At 40.9% G+C, this 23,855-nt stretch overlaps 1 protein-coding gene and 1 pseudogene across 1 annotated transcript; one reads left to right on the forward strand and one right to left on the reverse strand.

Annotated features, from left to right (window-relative positions):
• Window positions 1-1,009: 1,009 nt before the first annotated feature.
• Window positions 1,010-1,593, reverse strand: LOC116626438 (annotated as a pseudogene).
• Window positions 1,594-22,662: 21,069 nt separating this feature from the next.
• LOC116626404 (olfactory receptor 2V2-like) lies at window positions 22,663-23,610 on the forward strand. Its single transcript, XM_032395687.1, is given in 3 exon segments — window positions 22,663-22,975; window positions 22,978-23,477; window positions 23,479-23,610. Coding segments are annotated over 3 exon segments (945 nt in total).
• Window positions 23,611-23,855: the final 245 nt, after the last annotated feature.

The raw sequence follows: 23,855 nt of genomic DNA on the forward strand, positions 1-23,855 counted from the left end.
TGGTTTTGTTTCCACTTGTTCTGTGTAGTACTCTGATCATCCTTGAGGGCTGCTTGTTTTGGTGTCTGACACTAATTTGGGGAAATTCTGTCATTACTGCCTCAATTATTTCTTCTGTTCTTGTTTCTCTTCTCCTGCTGGTATTCACCTTACACACTTGTCACACCTTAGCAGTTGTCTCACAATCCTTGGATATTCTATTCCATTTTCCCCTATTTTTTCTCTTTGCTTTTCAGTATTCAAAGTTTCTGTTGTCATATCCTCAAGTTCAGAGATTCTTTCTCCATCCATGTCCAGTCTACCAAAGAGATCATCGACAGCATTCTTCCTTTCATTTAGCGTGTTTGCATTCTAACATTCTTCTTGATTCTTAGAATTTCCACCTCTGTGTATATGACCCATCTCTTCTAGCATCTTGTCTACGTTTTCCATTAGAGCCCTTAGAATCTTAAGCATAACAGTTTTTATTATATTTATTTTTTAAATATAATTTAATTTAATATGTTTTGTTAGTCAACATACAGGACATTGGTTTTTTTGAAAAAATTTTAAAATTTCTATTTTTACTTTAATCACCAATCATTACATCATTAGTTTTTTTCCCACAAATAAATGTATATTTACATTTTTATAGTAAACATATACTTCTAAGTGAAGATTTTCCCATATTTCCAAAAAAGATAATGTACAACATACCTCGTAATCAATTTTACATTTGACTTCATTGTTTTGGTAAATACAGTTGTGAAAACTGAGGTATAGACTCCTCCTTTTAAAATAATCTCCCCTTAACATGCACCTCTTTCTGAGATTGGTCAAGAAAATTCGGTACACTAAGGCAACAACGTCCAGGAAGATCACCTCCCCCACTTTTTTCTTTAGTTTGTAGTTTTAATGTCAAAATAAATCTTAAAATAATCCTTTCACAAAAATAAGGCAGCTTTATGCTCAAAAAAACAGTAGTTCTTTGTCAAAGGCTATATTCTTCTGGCCTTATCTGCTGTCACCGTCAGCATCGACTTTTAAGATCACTTTTTTCTTTGCAGCGACACCTATATGTGGCTCCTTGGCTGTCCACGTATAGTTTGCAGCCTAAATGTATAACACTGTCAAACAAGAGCTCCACTGTGGTTTCACAGGCCTGAACATGCTGAGCTAGTTCTAGTGTCTTCTGCACATCCGGCAGATCTTAGAAAGGCAGTACTGGAATTCCTCATCGCAGTCGTTCTTGCTTTTGCCACAGGTCTCATAGCACCTGCCCTGTTGGTTGCAGCACTTTGTCAGGGAAGGGATGCCAATATTAAGATGAACATCAAACAGTGGAGAGCCACATCCATTCGGCAGGGAGAGTTTAAAACCATAACACAGGAAGGGCTTAGATCCGTCATTGCACTTATACTGACAGAGCCCATCCTCGCCTCCCAGGAAGTCCAAGGCGGCGTTCAGGTACGTGTCTAACTTGCGAACGGAGTTCCGGATGGTCTTCAGGGTGGCCCGCCAGTCAGTGGTCTGGGCCTGCTCCTGGCACCTGTGAGCCGTGGGCAGGAAGAGGAGGAGGATGAGGGTGAACGCGGGCGGCGGGAGCAGGGCCATCAGCACAGCACCGGGCCGTGCGCCCACGGAGCCCACGGGGTGCACTAGGCAGTGACGCCAGCCCCGGGCTCGGCGTCCCCATCCCCGGGCTCGGCGACCCCAGCCGGCTCCATTCCCACGCCTCCTTCCGAGCTGGGAGGCTGGCCCTCACCACCTTTATTCAGCTCTGGCCAGGAGGCGGCGCCGTCACTAAGACACTAAATCATTAGTTTCTGATGTAGTGATCCAAGATTCGTTGTTTTCGTATAACACCCAGTGCTCCATGCAGTATGTGCCCTCCTTAATACCCATCACCAGGCTAACCCATTGCCCTAGCCCACTCCCCTCTAAAACCCTCAGTTAGTTCCTCAGAGTCCATAGTCTCACATGGTTCTTCTCTCCCTCCAATTTCTCCCACTTCCTTTTCCCTTCCTTCTCCTAATGTCCATGCTATTCCTTGTGTTCCACAAATCAGTGAAACCATATGAAAATTGACTTTCTCTGTTTACTTATTTCATGTAGCATAAACTCTTCCAGTCCCATTCATGTTGATGTAAAAGTTGGGTATTCATCCTTTCTGATGGCTGAGTAATATTCCATTGTATATATGGACCACATCTCCTTTATCCATTCATCTGTTGAAGGGCATCTTGGCTCTTCCCACAGTTTGGCTATTGCAGACATCGTTGCTATGAACACTGGGGTGCATATGGCCCTTCTTTTCAGTACATCTGTCTTTGGGGTAAATACCCAGGAGTGCAATTGCTGGGTCATAGGGTAGCTCTGTTTTTAACTTTTTGAGGCACCTCCACACTGTTTTCCAAAGTGGCTGGACCAACTTGCATTCCCACCAACAGTGTAAGAGGGTTCCCCTTTCTCCACAACCTCTCCAACATTTGTTGTTTCTTTCCCTGTCCATTTTTGCCATTTTAACTGGTGAAAGGTGGTATCTCAATGTGGTTTTGATTTGAATTTCCCTGATGGCTAATGATGATGAACATTTTTTCATGTGTCTGTTAGCCATTTGTATGTCTTCTTTGGAGAAGTGTCTGTTCATGTCTTCTGCCCATTTTTTTGACTTGATTGTTTTTTTGGGTGTTGAGTTTGAGTAGTTCTTTATAGATCTTGGAAATCAGTGCTTTGTCTGTAGTGTCATTTGCAAATATCTTCTCCCATTCTGTGGGTTGCCTCTTTGTTTTGTTGACTGTTTCCTTTGCTGTCCAGAAGCTTTTTATCTTGAGGAAGTCCCAAAAGTTCATTTTTGCTTTTGTTTCACTGTCTTTTGGAGGCGTATCTTGAAAAAAGTTGCTGTGGTCGATGTCAAAGAGGTTACTGCCTATGTTTTCCTCTAGGATTTGGATGGATTCCTGTCTCACATTGAGGTCTTTCATCCACTTTGAGTTTATCTTTGTTTATGGTGTTAGAGGATGGTCGAGTTTCATTCTTCTGCATGTGGCTGTCCAGTTTTTCCAGCACCATTTATTGAAGAGAATTTTTTCCATTACATATTTTTTCCTGCTTTGTCAAAGATTATTTGACCATAGAGTTGAGGGTCCATATCTGGGTTCTCTGTTCTGTTCTATTGGTCTATATGTCTATTTTTCTGCCAGTACCATGCTGTCTTGGTGATCACTGCTTTATAATATAGCTTGAAATTGGGCAAACTGATGCCCCCAGCTTTGTTTTTCTTTTTCAACATTTCCTTGGTGATTCTGGGTCTTTTTTTGATTCCATACAAATTTTAGGATTGTTTGTTCCAGCACTTTGAAAAATGTCATTGGAATTTTGATCGGGATGGCATTGAAGGTATAGATTGCTCTGGGTAGCATAGACATTTTAACAATGTTTATTCTTCCAATTCATGGACATAGAATGTTTTTCTATCTTTTTGTGTCTTCCTCAAATTTTCTCATGAGTATTCTGTACTTCCTAGATCCTTTACCTCTTGGTTAGGTTTATTCGGAGGTATCTTACGGTTTTGGGTGCTATTGTAAATGGAAATGATTCTCTAATTTCTCTTTCTACAGTTGCATTATTTGTGTATAAGAAAGCAACTGATGGTAGGGACTGAGCGGGAAACGATGGCGGAGGATTAGGGGACCCTATTTCAACCGGTCCCTGGAATTGAGCTGGATATCTACCAGACCCTGCTGAACACCCATGAAATCAGCCTGAGATGTAAGAAGACAGATCTGGATCTCTACAAACAGAATATCCCAGGCGTTTTTTTCAAAGATTCTGCAGGCAGATATCGGAGGATAAATGGAAGTGGGAGGGAGCCTGGCCATCGGCATCCTACACTGCTGATTAGCGATAGCCTCCAGCCCTGGGGATGGGGCACAGACTCGCAGACCAGTAGTGGCAGGGAAAGGACTTTAGGGCAGTGCCTGAATGGAAACCCTGAGTGGTGGGGCTGCACGTGCAAACCGGGGGTGGCTGGCGGATTTAGAAGCACAAAGGGCAGAGACGTACCCCAACCTAAGGCCAGGACTGGGAGCACAACCAAGGGGGGCAAAACCCAGGACACTGCAGTTTATAGCAGCACAGACAGAAGCAGAGACAGTGTCGCCTGGAGAGCTCACTGAAGAACAGAATGCCATCTCTCTTCTCGGAGGCAGAGGTTTGGAAATAATCTCTTCTGCTCTGACTCTCGGAAGAGATGTGGAAAGCCACCAAGGAAAGTCTCCAGGGAAGAAACTCCACAAAAAAACTGTTTTCACTCAGCCCATCCCCCGCCACAGGGAGAAAGCCAACTCTGCCTAAACAGCGTTGCCTGAGTAGCAGCGCAGCAGGTCCTTCCCCAAGAAGACTGTCTGGGAAAACAAGAGGCCAGCAATCCTAAGGTCCTTAGAAAACAGGTGCCTCTAGCTTGGGTTGTGGTCAATAACTTGGAATTCCCTCAACCACCCATCAGCAGAATGACTAGGAAGAGAAACGCCCAAAACAGGAAAGTCTCAGAGATTAGGACTTCTGCAACAAATTTACAAATTGATGCAAATATAACCAAGATGTCGGAGATGGAGTTCAGGCTAGCAATTGTGAAGACAATACCTAGAATGTAGAAATCAATTAATGGCAACATAGAGTCTCTAAGGGCAGAAATGAAAGCTGAACTGGAAGAACTTTTTTTTTTTTTTTAAGATTTTATTTATTTATTTGACAGAGAGTGAGGGAGTGAGAGAGAGAACACAAGCAGGGGGAGTGGGAAAGGGAGAAGCAGGCTTCCCACTGAGCAGGGAGCCTGATGCGGGGCTCGATCCCAGGACCCTGGGATCATGACCTGAGCCGAAGGCAGACGCTCAACGACTGAGCCACCCAGGCGCCCCTGAACTGGAAGAACTTAAAAATGGTATCAATGAGATCCAATCTAATCTAACAGCTAGGGTAGCGAGGCAGTAAAACGAATTTGTGGCATGGAAGACCAGTTAATAAATAAAAAAGGAAAAGAGGAAGCCATGGAAAAACAAATCAAAACCATGACAATAGAATCGGAGAAATAAGTGACACCATGAAGCCTTCCAGTGTCAGAATAATTGGAATCCCAGAGGGATTGGAGAGAGAGAGAGAGAGAGAGAGAGGACTAGAAGATGTATTTGAGCAAATCATAGCTGAGTTCTTCCCGATTCTGTGGAATGAAACAAACATTCGTGTCCTAGAGGCAGAGGGGACCCCTCCCAAGATCAAGGAAAACAGGCCAACACCACGGCATGTAATAGTAAAACTTGCAAATCTAAGATCCAAGGAAACCATCTAAAGGGCAGTTGGGGGAAGAGGTTCCTTACGTACAGAGGGAGGAACAAGAAACTAACCTCAGAACTATCCACAGAGACCTGGCAAGCCAGAAAGGCCTGGCAAGACATATTCAGGGTACTAAACAAGAAGAACATGCAGCCAAGAATACTTTATCCAGCAAGGCTGACATATAGAATGGATGGAGAGATGCAAAACTTCCAAGACCGGCAGAAACTAAAAGAATATGTGACCACTAAGCCGGACCTGCAAGAATTATTAAGGGGGATTCTATAAAAGGAGAAAGACCCCAAGAGTGATAAACAACAGATATTTACAGGGACCATATATAAAAACAAGGTCTTCACAGGCAACATGGTGACAATTCAGATCTTTCAATAATCACTCTCAACGTGAATGGCCTAACTTCTCCCATAAAATGGCAAAGGGTAAGAGATTGCATAAAAAGACAGGACCCATCCATAAGCTGTCTCCAAGAGACTCATTTTCAAAATAATTATACATCCAGACTGAAAGTGAAGGGATGGAGATCCATCTTCCTTGCCAACAGATCTCAAAAGAAAGCTGGGGTAGCAATTCTTATATCAGACAAATTAGATTTTAAACTGAAGATTGTAGTTAGAGACACGGAAGGACACTATATCATTCTTAAAGTGTCTACCCAACAAGAAGATCTTACAAATGTATATACTTATGCCCCCAACATGGGAGCAGCCATCTACATAAGCCAACTGTTAACCAAAATAAGAGTCATATTGAAAACAGTATGTTAATTGTAGGAGATATCAGTACTCCACTCTCAGCAATAGAGAGATCATCTAAACAGAAAATCAACAAAGAAACAAGAGCTTTGAATGATACACTGGACCAGAAGGAACTCATAGATATATACAGAATATTTCACCCTAAAACAACAGAATGCTCATTCTTCTCAAGCACACATGGAATTTTCTCCAGAATAGACCAAAGAGTGGGTCACAAATCGGTCTCAACCATTCCAAAAGATTGAGACTATTCCCTGCATATTCTCAGATCATAATGATGTAAAACTATAATTCAATCACAAGAAAAACTTTGGCAGAAATTCAAACACTTGGAAGCTAAAGACCACTCTGCTCAAGAATATTTTGTTCAATCAATGCACAGAAATCATTTCTTTCTTATACACTAACAACACAACTGTAGAATAGAAAGAGAAATTAGAGAAACGATTCCATTTACAATAACACCAAAAACTATAAGATACCTTGGAATAAACCTAAACAAAGAGGTAAAGTATCAATACTCTAGGAACTAGAGATCACTCATGAAAGAAATTGAAGAAGACACAAAAAGATGGAAAAATATTCCATGCTCATGGATCAGAAGAATAAATATTGTTAAAATGTCTATGCTACCCAGAGCAATCTATACCTTCAATGCCATCCCGATCAAAATTCCGATGACATTTTTCTTTTTTTTTTTTTAAAGATTTTATTTATTTATTTGAGATAGAGAATGAGATACAGAGAGCATGAGAGGGGGGAGGGTCAGAGGGAGAAGCAGACTCCCTGCTGAGCAGGGAGCCCGATGTGGGACTTGATCCTGGGACTCCAGGATCATGACCTGAGCCGAAGGCAGTCGCTTAACCAACTGAGTCACCCAGGCGCCCCTCCAATGACATTTTTCAAAGTGCTGGAACAAACAATCCTAAAATTTGTATGAAATCAGAAAAGTCTCCAAATCGCCAAGGAAATGTTTAAGAAAAACAAGGCTGGGGGCATCACTTTGCCCGATTTCAAGCTATATTACAACGCTGTGATCACCAAGACAACATGGTGCTGGCACAAAAACAGACATACAGACCAATGGAACAGAATGCAGAATCCAGATATGGACCCTCAACTCTATGGTCAAATAATCTTCGACAAAGCAGGAAAAAACATGCAATGGAAAAAAGTCTTTTCAATAAGTGGTGCTGGGAAAATTGAACAGCCACATGCAGAAGAATGAAACTCGACCATTCTCTAACACCATTCACAAAGATAAACTCAAAGTGGATGAAAGACCTCAATATGAGACAGGAATCCATCAAAACCCTAGAGGAGAATATAGGCAGTAACCTCTTTGATATCGGCCACAGCAACTTCTTTCAAGATACATCTCCAAAAGCTCGGGAAACAAAAGCATAAATGAAATTTTGGGACTTCATCAAGATAAAAAGCTTCTGGACAGCAAAGGAAACAGTCAACAAAACAAAGAGTCAACCCACTAAATGGCAGAAGATATTTGCAAATAACACTACAGATAAAGGGCTGGTACCCAAGATCTATAAAGAATTTCTCAAACTCAACACCCAAAAAGAAAGAATCATGTCAAAAAGTGGGCAGAAGTTATGAAAAGACACTTCTCTGAAGAAGACATACAAACAGACACATGAAAAAATGTTCATCAGCCATCAGGGAAATTAAAATCAAAACCACATTGAGATACCACCTTACACCAGTTAGAATGGCAAAAATGGACAAGGAAAGGCAGAACAAATGTCAGAGAGGTTGTGGAGAAAGGGGAACCCTCTTACACTGTTGGTGGGAATGCAGGTTGGTCCAGCCACTTTGGAAAACAGTGTGGAAGTTCCTCAAAAATTAAAAAACAGAGCTACCCTATGACCCAGCAATTGCACTCCTGGGTATTTACCCCAAAGACACAGATGTAGTGAAAAGAAGGGCCATATGCACCCCAATGTTCATAGCAGCAATGTCCGCAATAGCCAAACTGTGGAAAGAGCCGAGATGCCCTTCAACAGATGAATGGATAAAGAAGATGTGGTCCATATACACAATGGAATATTACTCAGCCATCAGAAAGGATGAATACCCAACTTTTACATCAACATGAATGGGACTGGAGGAGATTATGCTAAGTGAAATAAGTCAAGCAGAGAAAGTCCATTATCCTATGGTTTCACTTATTTGTGGATCATAAGGAACAGCATGGAGGACATTAGGAGAAGGAAGGGGAACATGAGGGGGGAATTGGAGGGAGAGATGAACCATGAGAGACTATGGACTCTGAGAAACAAACAGGGTTTTAGAGGGGAAGGGGGAGGGGAGATTTTTTTTAGTCTGGTGATGGGTATTAAGGAGGGCACGTACTGCATGGAGCACTGGGTGTTATACAAAAACAATGGATCGTGGAACACCACATCAAAAACAAAGATGTATTTTATGGTGACTAACATAACATAATAAAAATTTAAAAAAAGAAAGAAAATACAAACAAAAAACAGCTTTACTTTAAGCTAAGACCACCTTCGTACCTGGAATCTTCTTGCCCACCACTTGATGGATATGAGGCTGTTTCCAGAGCTGTCTGGACAGCTTTGCGTATAAGTCTCACCCCACTTAGCTAATCAAGACTGGCTTTCAGTAGGCTATGATCCAACCTTATCCAATTCACGACTTAAATCTCCCATTTAATTCAGAACCTATCTGATCACCTCTGCCTAGCTCAGGCCTGACAAGGCTTGGGGACCCACCATGGGGAAGAGGGCAAGAGTCTTTCCTTTCACTATTTTTCCTGCTTCTCTCATTTTGATTCTTGTGTTTCCCTCTTCCTTCCTTGGTTTGCTGAGTTTGGAAGAAGGATCATTGATGTGGGTCATTGGGGGCAATCTGTTGAGGACTATAAGTATCTTCTGTATTGAGATATCCAAAGTCTAATTTGTGATCAATCTATCTGCCTATATGTCTTCTATCTATCATCTATCTACCTACCTATTATTTATCTATCTATCTTATCATCTATCTGTCATCTGTCATCTCTGCATGTTGATAGATGTTAAATGCCCTCCCCACTCTTTGAGAACTCTGCAGTAACATTTCCCTGATATGGGTGGACACTCTCCAGTTGAATTCTTGTTACCCCCTCATTTCCTATCCTGGAATTTTGCTTTTAGCCCTTCACACTGACCACTCTCAGAATTTTCAAGAAGGCTTGAGATAGTGATTTGACAAAGTACCTACTTCACAAATATACAATCTAGTGATTTTGGCCTGCTCTTTTGCTGAACTTTGTTCTTCCCTTGTCAACATGAGTTTTCTCCAGCTTTTCTCACAACTTCACAATTCTCCAAGCACCAGTTCTATATTTGCTTATGTCCACAATCTCCCTGAAAAGCCTAAGCCAGGCTCTCACTGGAGATCTCTCACCTGCCTTGACTCCATGGAATTAGGGCCAAAGTGTCTATATTTAGTGAGCCTCCATCCAGGATATGAGATGTCAATTCTATTTCTAGGAGTGTTCTCGAGGAGGGGATATTTTAGGTTCTGAGTTAAGATGGTGGGGGAGTAGGGGACCCTAATTTCATCTGGTCCCTTGGATTCAGCTAGATAGTTATCAATCATTTGGAGCACCTGAAAAATCAACCAGAGATCTTAGAAAAGAACTGCTGCAATTCTACAAATAGAAAAATGACCATTTTTTGCAAGGTAGGAGGTGCAGTGATGTGAATCTAAGGTGATATATCAGAAAATAAACCACAGGGGCAGGGAGCCTCCATAAACCAGGAACTGGAAATAGTTATAAGCAGCCGAACACAAACTCGGAACTTTTAGGAGTCTCCCCCGGTGGGAGACATTCCCCGCCTGAAAGGGCCTCTCATCAGGTGAAGTGGGGCAGAATCCCAGGTGGGACAGCATGGTCTTAGGATCCCCAGAGTCACCAAAAGAACTGGGTCAGAGTTCCCAAATTTTGGAGTGGGGAAGCCAGTTGCAAACAGGGAGCCCCGCCATCAGCTGTCTGCTAGGTGTTGCCATAAACCAGGAACCACTGCACAGTCAGGCTACCGTGCTCCAAGCAGGGGCCCAACAAGAGGAAGAACTGCAGGAAGACCCACCTCCCTCGCCCAGGATGAGGGATGCAGGGGCATGCTGCTGTAGTCCCTAAAGTTTGGAGATCCAAAAGGGTCACATGCCTGAGATTAAAATGCTCATCACAGGCTGGGGGAAGAGAAATCTGATGGAAATCAGGGAGAAAAAATTGAATGCTTTTCTTTGAGGGCTCACTGAAGAATGGGGGGCACAAACTTTCAGCTCCAGGACAAGAGATCAGGGCACCACCACTTTCATTCACATTCTCTCCCCTTTTTTAAAAAAATCCTCTTCTTTCTTTTTTCAACCAACTTCTTATCTTATCAATTTCTCCCATGAATTCTTTTATAATTTTCATCTTTACAGTCATATTCCATCCCTTCATCGTATTTACCTTAATTTTGTATATATATAAGTTTTTCTTTCATTAAAATTTTGGGAGGCACTTTCTTCTAAAGGACCAAAATATTCCCAAAATCTAGGGTATGCACCAGTCTGATCATATTTGATCATAATCTGTTTTTTGTTTGATTGTTTTCTTTTTTCTTTTTTTTTTTTCTTTTTTCTTTCTTTCCCTTTTTCTCCCCCAGTTTCAGGTCTCTTCTGATCTGTTTAGTGTATAATTTTCTGGAGTCGTTGTTACCCTGTTAGCATTTTGTTCTCTCATTCATCCATTCTCCTATGGCCAAAATGACTGGATGGAAAAAATCACCTCAACAAAAAGAACAAGAGGCAGTACCGACTACCAGGGACCTAATCAATATGGACATTAGTAAGATTTCGGAACTAGAGTTCAGAATAACGATTTTAAAGATACTAGCTGGGCTTGAAAAAAGCATGGAAGTTATTAGGTAAACCCTTCCTGAAGACATAAGGGAACAAAAATCTAACCAAGTCGAAATCAAAAAGGCAATCAAAAATGGAGGCACTAACTCTTAGGACAAAATAACGCAGAAGAAAGAATTAGTGATATAGAAGACAAATGATGGAAAATAAAGACGCTGAGAAAAAAAAGATAGACAACTACTAGATCATGAGGGCAGAATTCGAGAGATAAGTGATGATATCATAAGACGAAACAATATTAGAGTAGGATCCCAGAAGAAGAAGAAAGAGAGAGGGGGCAGGAGGTATATTGGAGCAAATTATAGCAGAGAACATCCCTAATTTGGGGAAGGAAACAGGCCTCAAAATCCAGGAGGCACAGAGAACCCCCCTCAAAATCATTAAAAATAGGACAACACCCCAACATCTAATAGTAAAACTTACGAGTCTCAGAGACAAAGAGAAAATCCTGAAAGCAGCTCGGAACAAGAGACTGTAACTTACAATGGTAGAAACATTAGATTGACAACAGACTGATCTACAGAGACCTGGCAGGCCAGAAAGGACTGGCATGATATATTCAGAGCACTAAATAAGAAATATATGCAACCAAGAATATTAAATCCAGCTCGGTTGTCATTGAAAATAGGAGGAGAGATAAAAACTTACAGGACAAACAAAAATTAAAGGAATTTGCAAACACAAAACCAGCCCTACAAGAAATATTGAAAGGGGTCCTCTAAACAAAGAGAGAAACTAAAAGTAACAGAGACTAGAAAGGAACACAGACAATATACAATAACAGTCAAAAATCTCCCAACAAACAAAAGCCCAGGGCCAGATGGCTTCCCAGGGGAATTCTACCAAACATTTCAAGAAGAATTAATACCTATTCTTCTGAAACCCTTTCAAAAAAATATAAATGGAAGGAAAACTTGCAAACTCGTTTTATGAGGCCAACAGTACCTTGATCCCAAAATCAGACAAAGACCCCATCAAAAAGGAGAATTACAGACCAATATCCTTGATGAACATAGATACAAAAATTCTCACCAAAATATTAGCCAATAAGATCCAACAGTACATTAAAAGGATTATTCATCACGACCAAGAGGGATTTACCCCTGGGCTGCAAGGTTGGTTCAACGTCTGCAAATCAATCAATGTGATACAATACATTAATAAAAGAAAGACCAAGAAACATAGGATCCTCTCAATAGATGCAGAAAAAGCATTTGACAAAGTACAGCATCTTTTCTTGATCAAAACTCTTCAGAGTATAGGGATAGAGGGCACACACCTCAATATCATCAGAGCCATCTATGAAAAACCCACAGTGAATATCATTCTCAATGGGGAAAAACTGAGAGCTTCCCCCTAAGGTTGGAACATGCCAGGGATGTCCACTATCACCATTGCTATTCAACAGAGTATTACAAGTTCTAGTCACAGCAATCAGACAACAAAAAGAAATAAAAGGCATCCGAATTGGCAAAGAAGAAGTTAAACTCTCACTCTTTGCAGATGATATGATACTTTATGTGGAAAACCCAAAAGACTCCACCCCAAGACTGCTAGAACTCATACAGGAATTCAGTAAAGTGTCACGATATAAAATCAATGCACAGAAATCAGTGGCATTCCTATACACCAAGACAGAAGAAAGAGAAATTAAGGAGTCAATCCCATTTACAATTGCACCCAAAATCATAAGATACCTAGGAATAAATCTAACCAAAGAGGCAAAGAATCTGCATTCAGAGAAGTATAAAATACTCATGGAAGAATTTGAGGAAGACACAAAGAAATGGAAAAACATTCCATGCTCATGGATTGGAAGAACAAATACTGTGAAGATGTCAATGCTATCTAGAGCAAGCTATACATTCAAAGCAATCCCTACCCACTTCTTCAAAGAAATGGAACCAATAATGTTAAAATTTGTATGGAACCAGAAAAGACCCCGAATAGCCAGAGGAATGTTGAAAAAGAAAAGCAAAGCTGGCGGCATCACAATTCCGGACTTCCAGCTCTACTACAAAGCTGTCATCATCAAGACAGTATGGTACTGGCACAAAAACAGACACATAGATCAGTGGAACAGAATAGAGAGCCCAGAAATGGACCTTCAACCCTATGGTCAACTAATCGTGACAAAGCAGGAAAGAATGTCCAATGGAAAAAAATCTCTTCAACAAATGGTTTTGGGAAAATTGGACAGCCATATGCACAAGTATGAAATTGGTCCATTTCCTTACACCACACACAAGAGTAGACTCAAAATGGTTGAAAGTCCTTAATGTGAGACAGGAGTCCATCAACATCCTAGAGGAGAACACAGGCAGCAACCTCTTCGACCTCAGCCGCAGCAACTTCTTCCTAGAAACATCGCCAAAGGCAAGGGAAGCAAGAGCAAAAATGAACTATTGGGACCTCATCAAGATAGAAAGCTTTTGCATAGCAAAAGTAACAGTCAACAAAACCAAAGACAACTGACAGAATGGGAGAAGACATTTGCAAATGACATATCAGATAAAGGGCTAGTATGCAAAGTCTATAAAGAACATATCAAACTCAATACCCAAAAGACAAATGATCCAATGAAGAATGGGCAGAAGACATGAACAGACATTTTTCCAAAGAAGACATCCAAATGGCCAACAGACACATGAAAAAGTGCTCAACATTGCTCGGCATCAGGGAAATCCAAATCAAAACCTCAATGAGATACCACCTCACACCAGTCAGAATGGCTAAAATTAACAAGTCAGGAAAGTACGGAGGGAAGGGAGAAAGGGGAACCCTCCTACACTGTTGGTAGGAATGCAACCTGGTGCAAGCCACTCTGGAAAACAGTATGGAGGTTCCTCAAAATGTTGAAAATAGAGCTACCATACAACCCAGCACTTGCACTACTGTGTATTTACTCCAAAGATAAAAACGTAGGGATACTAAGGGGTACATGCACCCCAATGTTTATAGCAGCAATGTCCACAATAGCCAAACTATGGAAAAAGCCAAGATGTCCATCGACAGATGAATGGATTAAGAAGAAGTGGTATATATATATATATATATATATATATATATATATACACACACACACACACACAATGGAATATTATGCAGCCATCAAAATGAATGAAATCTTGCCATTTGCAATGACGTGGATAGAACTAGAAGGTATTATGCAGAGCAAAATAAGTCAAAGACATATATCATATGAACTCATTTGAGGAATTAATCTCAGGAAACAAACAGAGTTGCTGGAGAGGTGGGTTTTGGGGGGGATGGGCTGGCTGGGTGATAGTCATTGGGGAGGGCATGTGCTATAGTGAGTATTGTGAATTGTATAAGACTTGAATCACTGACCTGTACCACTGAAGAAAATTATACATTAAATGTTTAAAAAAAAGAAGAAGATAGCAGGAAGGGAAAACTGAAGAGGGGAAATCAGAGGGGGAAAAGAACCATGAGAGATTATGGACTCTGAGAAACAAACTGAGGGTTTGAGAGGGGACGGAGGTGAGGGGATTGGTTACCCTGGTGATGGGTATTAGAGAGGGCACGCACTGCATGGAGCCCAGGGTGTTATTTGCAAACAATGAATCATTCAACACTACATCAAAATCTAATGATGTAATGTATTGTTTTTAACATAACTTAATAAAAATAAATAAATAAATAATAAAATAAAATGTCTACGCTACCCAGATCAATCTACACATTCAATGTAATCCCCATCAAAGTACCACTGACATTTTTCACAGAGCTAGAACAAACAATCTTAAAATTTGTATGGAACCAGAAAAATCCCCAAATATCCAGAAGAATGTTGAAAAAGAAAAACAAAGCTGAGGGCATCACTTTGCCTGACTTCAAGCTATATTACAAAGGTGTAATCATCAAGACAGTATTGTACTGGGAGAATAACAGACACATAGATCAATGGAACAGAATAGAGAATCCAGAAATTCACCCTGAACTCTGTTGTCAAATAACATTTGACAAATCAGGAAAGAATATCCAATGGAAAAAGACAGTCTCTTCCATAAATGGTGCTGGAAAATTGGACAGCCACATGCAGAAGAATGAAACTGGTCCATTCTCTTACACCTTACACAAACTCAAAATGGATGAATGACTTAAATGTGAGAGAGGAATCCATCAAAATCCTAGAGGAAAACACAGGCAGCAACTTCGACCTCAACCACAGCAAATTCTTCCCAGAAACCTCTCTAAAGGCAAGGGAAACAAAAGGACTCCGAGACTTCATCAAGATAAGAAGCTTCTGCACAGCAAAGGAAACAGTCTACAAAACCAAAAGACAACTTACAGAACTGGAGAAGATATTTGCAAATGTCTTATCAGATAAAGGGCTGGAATCCAAGATCTATAAAGAACTTATCAAACTCAACCCCAAAAACAAAGACTCTAGTCGTGAAATGGGCAGAAGACATGAACAAACATTTCTCCAAAGAAGTCATACGTCTAACCAACAGGCACTTGAAAATTTGCTCCACAGGGCGCCTGGGTGGCTCAGTCAGTTGTTTGCCTTATGCTCTGTCTTGTCAATTGCTTTTTCTTCTTCTACCGTAAGAGTCTCGATGACAGAGAACAAACTGAGTGTTGATGGAGGGAGAGGGTGAGGCATGGGCTAAATGTGTGGTGAATATTAAGGACTGTACTTGTTATGACAAGCGTTGGGTGTTATATGTAAGTGACGAATCACTAAATTCTACTCCTGAAACCAATATTACACTATATGTCAACTAGATTTTAAATAAAATTTTTTAAAAAATAAATAAAAAGCCATGATTAATAAATAATAATACGACATACGAATAATACAAATAATAAATACGAATACAAAATGTGTTAAGGAGGAAAATCTGTTCACCTCAAGACATGAAGAAATGTCATTTAGTGAAATTCAACTCCCATTTATGATCACTCACATCAAGCTAGGAATAATAGGAAGTATCTATTTACTTTTGAGTACATTCGAAATTACATTAGAAATTAAGAAATGCTTAAAATTCACCATATATTCAGGGATAGTCCTAATATAAGATGTGCAAAGTGTTTATACTACAAAACATACTAAGAAAAATTAAAGATTCTGAATGGAGACATATCATATTCACAGATTTGGATGCTCCGTGTTTTAATAATATAAGTTGTCAAATACTCTTTGACAAGTAAATTGCAAACATATTGTCCAATGAAAAAACTGATTCGCTCTATAGGACATGAAGTAGAGTGACTATAAAATTTATGGCTCAACCTGGGACACTCTGGAGAGTGAAAGGGGGTTCTACAGATTACCCAGGTAGGACAGGCATAACAACTAAATCATAGGACTGTCCATAGCAAACTGAGAGGGTACTGAGCTCACAGAAAAGTAAGAAAATATTTGGGATGACACCCAGCTCCATGTCACTCCTGACTCATAAATGAGAGTGCTCTTTTTTCCTTCCCATTGGACTATCAAATCCTTCACACCAAGATAGTGTGGCACTACCTTATTTAAGCACATCTTACCCAGTACTCTGCATATCATGGGTATCATAGATATAGGCTGAGTCCGTGGGCCAAGTAAAGAACGGTTGTGGATTGTATGGTGCAGGGAGAGCCTGTCATGACAGCCACAGATGGAGACCCAGTGAGGGACTGGGGGCTTGCTGGGAAGTGCAGAATATGTCTGTGATGGGGGATAGAGAACCAAGAACCTTGCTCTCTATTCCTATGCTCTTGCTCTCCCATGGCCCTCCCCTGACCAGGTTTCTGCACACTGTCCCCACTGGCCCTCTTCCCAGTTCTGTCCCCAAGGTCCCCGTTTGAGTTTCCTTAATTGTAACCTGGGGAGCTCCTCTTCCAAGGCTGGAGTTTGGGAGGTCCCCCAGGGCTCCACAACTTCACTCTCTTCCATCAGTTTTAGTGTTAAGTATTACATGGACAGTGGGAACTCCTGCAATCCAGGCTGAAAGCAACCCAGAGAAGGTGAGTGAACATCAGTGGGTAGGCATGGACACATAGGTCCTAGCACATACCTCATCTGCCTACTACCATCTGCTGAATTAAGTCCATTTTCTCCTTCTACCCTTTGGCTAAAAAGGAGCTGTTGTTTGAGACCTGCTATTAAAGCTACAGTTCACAGTTTGGCTAAAAAGTGGTGGGAGTGTTGGTGCTGATGAAGATCAGAGCTGAGGTGCAGTGTTCCTGCCCCCTCTGACACAGTAAATACAAATTCAGGAGAATGATGATAATATGATTTTGAAACTAAAAACTCCTCCACAGGTATTCTGCTGAATGTTTTCCTCCAGGAAACCCACTCAAAGGTGAGTGAGGAACTTTTCCCTATCACCTGCTTCTCTCTTCCTTGCATATCCTATTACTATCTGTAGGTTGTTTCTTCTTCCTCCTATTGTCTACCTCCTTCAGGGTCTTGTTTCCTTCCTTTTGCGGGGGGGGCAAGGTTGAACATATTCTTTCTAGTGTTGTTTCTCCTCACTCTTTCTTCTAGTCCTCTTCCTTTGATCTATTTCTCCCTGTTCCTTTTTTAAATGTCTCATTAATTCTTCCTTTCCTCTTTCCCTTTCTGTGGATTGTGGGGACCAGTGATGGATTCCTGGGTTGAACAATGATCTAAAGCGAAAAGACAAAGGATGAGTTGAAAGAGTTACAGGTGAAGGGGAGGAAGGAGAGGGCTAAAAGGAGACATGGAGTCACCTTGTCCCCAAAATAATATTGTAGAGACAAGGTGAATTCTTTCATGGTGTTTTTTCTAGGAAGACAATGAAACCATTAACTAAACAGAGAAAAATAAATTTAGAGGGCAAGAAGTGAGCATATGAGATGCTAGGATAGTTTCTTGAATTCTTTGCACTTTACAGTAATCATTGAAAAATATTTACTAAGGACATACTATATACCAGGCACTGTTCTAGGAACCAGGTATCCTGTTGTGAGCAAAAGTGGCATCAGGAATACCGGTTTCATTGGTAAAGCAAAAAACAAATCCATATAAATTAAATGTGGCACACCTGGTGGTGTTAAGTGCTCTGAGAAATATAAGGCAAAGAAGGAACAGGGAGGGATTTGAACTCCAAATACGTATTGAGTAAGTCCTGGCTGAGAATGTGAGGAAGATATGAGGGGAAAATGTGGAGCATATCTGGGAAGACCCTTCCTTGAAGATGTAGAAGCAAGTGCCAAGGCCCCTGAGGCAGGTATCTGCCTATTGTACATTTGAAATTAACGTACACTTGAAATTATTAAATGCTTAAAATTCACCATATATTCAGGAATAATCCTAATATATGATGTGCAAAGAGTTTATGCTACAAAACCTACTAAGAAAAATTAAAGAATCTGAATGGAGACATATACCATATTCACAGATTTGGATGCTCCATGTTGTAAGAATATCAGTTCTCAAATAAGTTTGTAACTTAACTGTCACAAACTATTGTATGGGAGGAATCCAAGGGGAAGCTGGTGGACCAGTGAACTGGAGGAGTCAAGGGAATTACAGGGGCAGCAGAGGAAAAGGAGGTCTGGGTGGTGATGGAAGGCTGTCCAAAAAGTCTCGATTGAGTCTTGAAGCATTTTAGATTTTATCTTTCAGAGATGAGTTCACTCCAGTGCTACGTGGCAAATAGACTAACATAGGAGCAAGGGTGGAATGGGGAGGCAAGTCCAGTTAGGGGCCATTGTTATCATCAAGGAAACCAGTAACAATGGTGTGGTAAGGTTGAAGCTGGCAGGAGTGAAAAGTGGTCAGGAGCAAATACATCTGGTGCAAAACCCAGCAGGAGTATCTGATGGTTGGGATGTGAAAGGGAAGGAGAGGATTCAAGATGACCCATGTGTTGTGCCCTAAGCTACTGGAGAGACTTGACCTTGAGCTGATAAGAAGGTTAGAAGAGGTGTTCCTCGGGGGCGCATGGGTGGCTCACATGGTTAAGCGTCTGCCTTCGGCTCAGGTCATGATCCCAGGGTCCTGGGATCGAGTCCCATACCGGGCTCTGACTCAACGTGGAGCCTGCTTCTCCCTCTCCCTCTGCTTCTCCCCTGGCTCATGCTCTCTCTCTGTGTGTCTCAAATGAATAAAATCTTAAAAAAAAAAAAAAGAACAGGTGATTCTCCAGTGGAGACTAAGAGCACAGTTTAGTTACCTCAGGTAGGATAAGACTATTGGACATCCAAGTGAAAATGTTAAATATGCAGTGGGTATAAAAATCAGAGTTCAATGGAGCCATCCAGGATAAGGAGAGAAATGTCATTAGTGACCAACATAGTATGTTAGTACTAGTTACATTTGCAGAACCCTTTCTTAGGAGATCCACATAAACTCTCTTATTAAGGCCCATAGGAAAGAAGTGATGGAAAATGTGTGATTATCCTCCTGGAACAGAGGGTCTAATCATATCTGGCAGTCTGCAGGTGTCTGTTGAGGTGGAATGTAGGATTTATTTAAAAGGGTTTGGGGATGAAAAACTGGAAAGGGAGAGCAGGGCCATACCTGGACTTTAATAGTTTAAAGGTGGAGCTCTGCTCTCAGTCTTGAGAGTGACATGGCCAAAAGAGTGGTGTTCTGAGAGGTGCCTACAATTTGCAATGCACCAAGAGGTCCTTGGGTCAGGGCTTTTGGATGAATGCTGGCAAAATGAAGATGCTCTGGATACATTGGTGACACAAGGGATGAAAATAGAGGGCCAGTAGTAAGAAGCAAGACTCTCTACTAAGGGCAAATCAACAGGACCATGAGAATGTTGGATTTGATGCACATAGGGTATTCAGCATGGATCATTTTGAGCTTGCATGATTGGGAGAGTAAAATATTAAAGAAATAAGATGAGAATAGTAGATATTACTTTTTTAACACATGCTGGTGAACATTAATGCTTAGTTGTTTTCTATTTGAGATTTGAACAAGAAATGCAATTATACAAATTCTGCAGAGAATTGGAAGTTTCAGGCAGTGGCTCAAGCTTGCCTCAGGCTTGGGAGGGGTGTCTGTGATCCAAAGATTTTGGTGTCATTTGGAGAGAGAGGGAGGCAGACGGATTCTCTTTCTTCTCCCCCTCAGCCTTATGGTAATCCCTCCGAAGTCTTTCCTTGAGTTTCAGAAATGTAACTGTAATTTTCATCTAGCTTCAGGAATTCCTTTTAAACTAATCAACTACTAAGACATGAACTTATCAGGAGTGATCAGATATTCATCTGCAATATGAGTTGTATCTTACAGGAAACCACAACTGCTCTTTAGCAAAGGGGTCTAGACTACGGATCAGAAGGCTGTGGAGTGAGGCAAGAACTACGTAAAGGAAATTGGAAGCTCCTAACAGAAATTCTCCAAGATAAGGTAGATTGCCCTTCTAAGAATATTTTTTTTGCCCAGAAACATCCTGATATAGTAATTGTCCAGAACTTAGCTTCTAAAGCCCCCTTCTCAAGTATTGGGCCTGTTTACCAGCCGTGTAACCTTGGGCACTCCAGCCAACTCTTCAGAGCCTCATTTTCCTCATCTGCAGAAGAGGGTCTATTTAGTAATATCACTATACATTCATTGCAGGTTCCTACGTTCCTACAATGAAGTTAAATAAAAAAATGGATGGCAGTACTGTAGGATGCAAGAGTTTATTTTTACTGATTGCAGATTGCTTGTCTAGAATCAGGCAGAGAGCCCTGTTACTTCTCAACAGATGAGAGATAGACTCACAAGCTCAACATGTTTGAGTCATTGTTTCTAAGCAACTTGCAAATCATCTTTTCTTTTTTTCACCATCTTTTTTATATGACAAGATCACTTTTTAAAATAATTACAGTCCCATTTAGTTATATCAATAATCAGGATTTGAGATTGAACATGCAAAAATGTCCCATTGGTCCCCTTTCCTGGTTCATGCCCTTGGGGGGTCTCTTCCTAGTGAGTATGGACTGGATTTGGTAAATCACTTCTAAAGAATAGAATTCAGCTGAAATCATGGGATGTAACTTCCAATACTATGTTTTAAGACTGTGACTTCTACATAGGGTGCTTTTGCATTCACTCTCTCCTGGATCACTCTCCCTGGGAGAAGTCAGTTGCCATGCTGTGATGCAGCCCCATGAAAAGGGAAAAAGACCTACCTATAGCCACATGAGTGATCTTGTGAGTTGAACCTTCTTCAGCTCAGCCTTGATAAGACTGCAGCCTTTTTGACGGCTTCATGGTAACCCTCTGAGGGACCTTATGCTAGAGGAACCCAGCTAAGATTCACCCACATTCCTGACCCACAGAACCTGTAAGATAATAAACAATTGCCATTTTATTTTAAATGCTAAATTTTGCAGTTATTTGTTATGCAGCTAATAGTTAATGTAATTAACTAATAGGTAGCTAATGCAAATTTAAGGGAAAAGACCACACTGCTGTACCACTTACAGAACCATGGAAATGCCTGATATTGCAGCCCTGAATGAATAAGAGGACAGGTGAAATTAGGAGGAGGCTGATAAGGGAGAGAAAAAGGAGAAACTTAAAAACTGGATATATCTTTGAGGGTGAAGACAAGGTTCAATGGAGTGAGAGAGTGAGGACAATAAAAGAAAGTTGTGTCAGAATAGTATGATGTTTTCCATTTAATTGTTTATAATCATTTGTCCTTTTATTTTCCTTGGGTTCAGATACTGTGACTATCCTCAAGGGAGTTATAATATGAATGATTTTTAAATATGCATGACTTTTATTTAATTTGGTTTTTCATGTAAAATCAGGTCATGTCTCATTATGTTCCTTAGGAAGATATTTACAAAAATTATTGACCAAAGATCCAGAGAAATCCCTTTTAATTGATATGGTCCAATAACAATTGGAACTTTAATGAGGCAGTGAGTAAATGGTTCAGAGAGTCATGTGCAAGATAGTGGTTAAAAATATTTTATAAGGCTACTTGTTGTCTACTAAAGGTAACTGTAAGTAAATATTACTTGTTTATCAGTAAACTTTTAATGAAGCCTAAACCTGGGATTATTTTAATAGTCTCAGCACAACTGAAGACCCTTAATAAGTTTGGGCACCAAACTGTTGGCCCTGTGACTTTCCTGTCACCCACAATATAATTGACAATAATGGCATCTAATTGTAACTCTTCCTTCTCATGTGAAGCACTAAAGATACTTCTTTTATTGATACTATAAATATATCAGATTTGCTACCATGATAACACTCTCAGAACATAAACACATACAGGCTAAAGAGCAACTCATGCTTCAAACTCTTCCTTTTCCATTATGCATATAAATGGTCTCTTGGACTGAGAAGGTACAGCCCTGTTTAAGATAGTTTACCAAATCTCTGTGATATCATAAAAGACTCAATATCCTATAATAAAACCAAAACTTTGCTCGCAGAAGAGTCCTATGATAAACTTCCTGGTAAGGATATACACAAGTAGATAGTTGGTCCATTCTACAAGCTAGGATGACTCCTATTGCTTTTACATGGGAATATAAAGGAGTGTCCCTTCTATGTCCCAAAGTTTATGTTGTTGAGGTCTCATGAGTTACAAACAAAACAGCTGCATGAAGATGTAGAATGCAGAGGTAATAAAGAAATGTCAGTCAATCCAATATTTTTTGTTCACACTCACAGGTGACAAGGGACATCAACTAAGCCATGGAGATATGGTTGAATCAATCATCCACAGATGACTTCATCCTCTTGGACATTTTTTCTCACAGTCCAACTGACCTTGTCCTCTTCTCTGTGGTTATGGTGGTCTTCACAGTGGCCTTCTGTGGGAAAATTCTCCTCCTCTTCCTCATCTGCATAGATCCTCGACTTCACACACCCATGTACTTTTTCCTCATTCAGCTCTCCCTCATGGACCTCATGTTGGTCTGTACCCATGTGCCAAAGATGGTGGTCAACTTCCTGTCTGGCAGGAAGTCCATCTCCTTTGTGGGTTGTGGCATAAAAATTGGCCTCTTTGTCTTGTGGGATCTGAGGGGCTCTTCCTGGGACTCATGGCTTATGACCGCTATATGGTCATTAGCCACCCACTTCACTATCTTGTCCTCATGAGTCAGAGGGTCTGCCTCCAGATTTTTGGGAGCTCTTGGGCCTTTGGGATAACAGATGGTGTGATCCAGATTGTAGTTGTAATGACCTTTCCCTACTGTGGCTTGAGGGAAGAGAACCACTTCTTTTGTGAGATGCTATCCTTCTTGAAACAGGCCTGTATAGACACATCCATTTTTGAGAACGTTATATATGCTTGCTATGTCTTCATGTTGTTTCTTCCCTTCTCCATCATTGTGGCCTCCTATGCTCGTATCCTGAAGGCTGTGCTCCATATGCACTCTGCTCAGGCTGGCAAAAAGGCCCTGGCCACCTGTTTCTCCCATCTGACAACTGTCTTCCTCTTCTATGGGGCAGCCATGTTCATCTACCTGAGGCCTTGGCGCTACGGGGCCCCTATCCATTACAAGAAGATACCCGTGTATCTTCTACACGGTCCTTACTCCTATGCTCAACCCCCTCATTTATAGCTTGAGAAACCAGGAGTTGATGGGGGCCCTGAGAAAGGGGTTAGACCATTGCAGGATTGGCAGTCAGCACTGAAGGACTAGGACATCCTGTGCTGACAATGCCATCCCCTGATTCTGTGAATTTGAGTAAACAAGCTCTGAGGCTCACTTTCCTCATTAATAGTGATGATCATAACACCTGCAGGCCTGGAGATGTCTTTTAAACCCTAAACCCTCTCTGTGTCTAGTGAAAAACTAGCTTTTTTTAACCAAATATTTTCTGAGCTAATTCATTTGTAAAATGTGTTACATTGGAATGTAGGACTTTGTAAACCCAAG

The sequence above is a fragment of the Phoca vitulina genome, unplaced genomic scaffold (genome assembly GCF_004348235.1).
Source record: "Phoca vitulina isolate PV1807 unplaced genomic scaffold, GSC_HSeal_1.0 scaffold87, whole genome shotgun sequence".
In the NCBI taxonomy this organism is placed as follows: domain Eukaryota; kingdom Metazoa; phylum Chordata; class Mammalia; order Carnivora; family Phocidae; genus Phoca; species Phoca vitulina.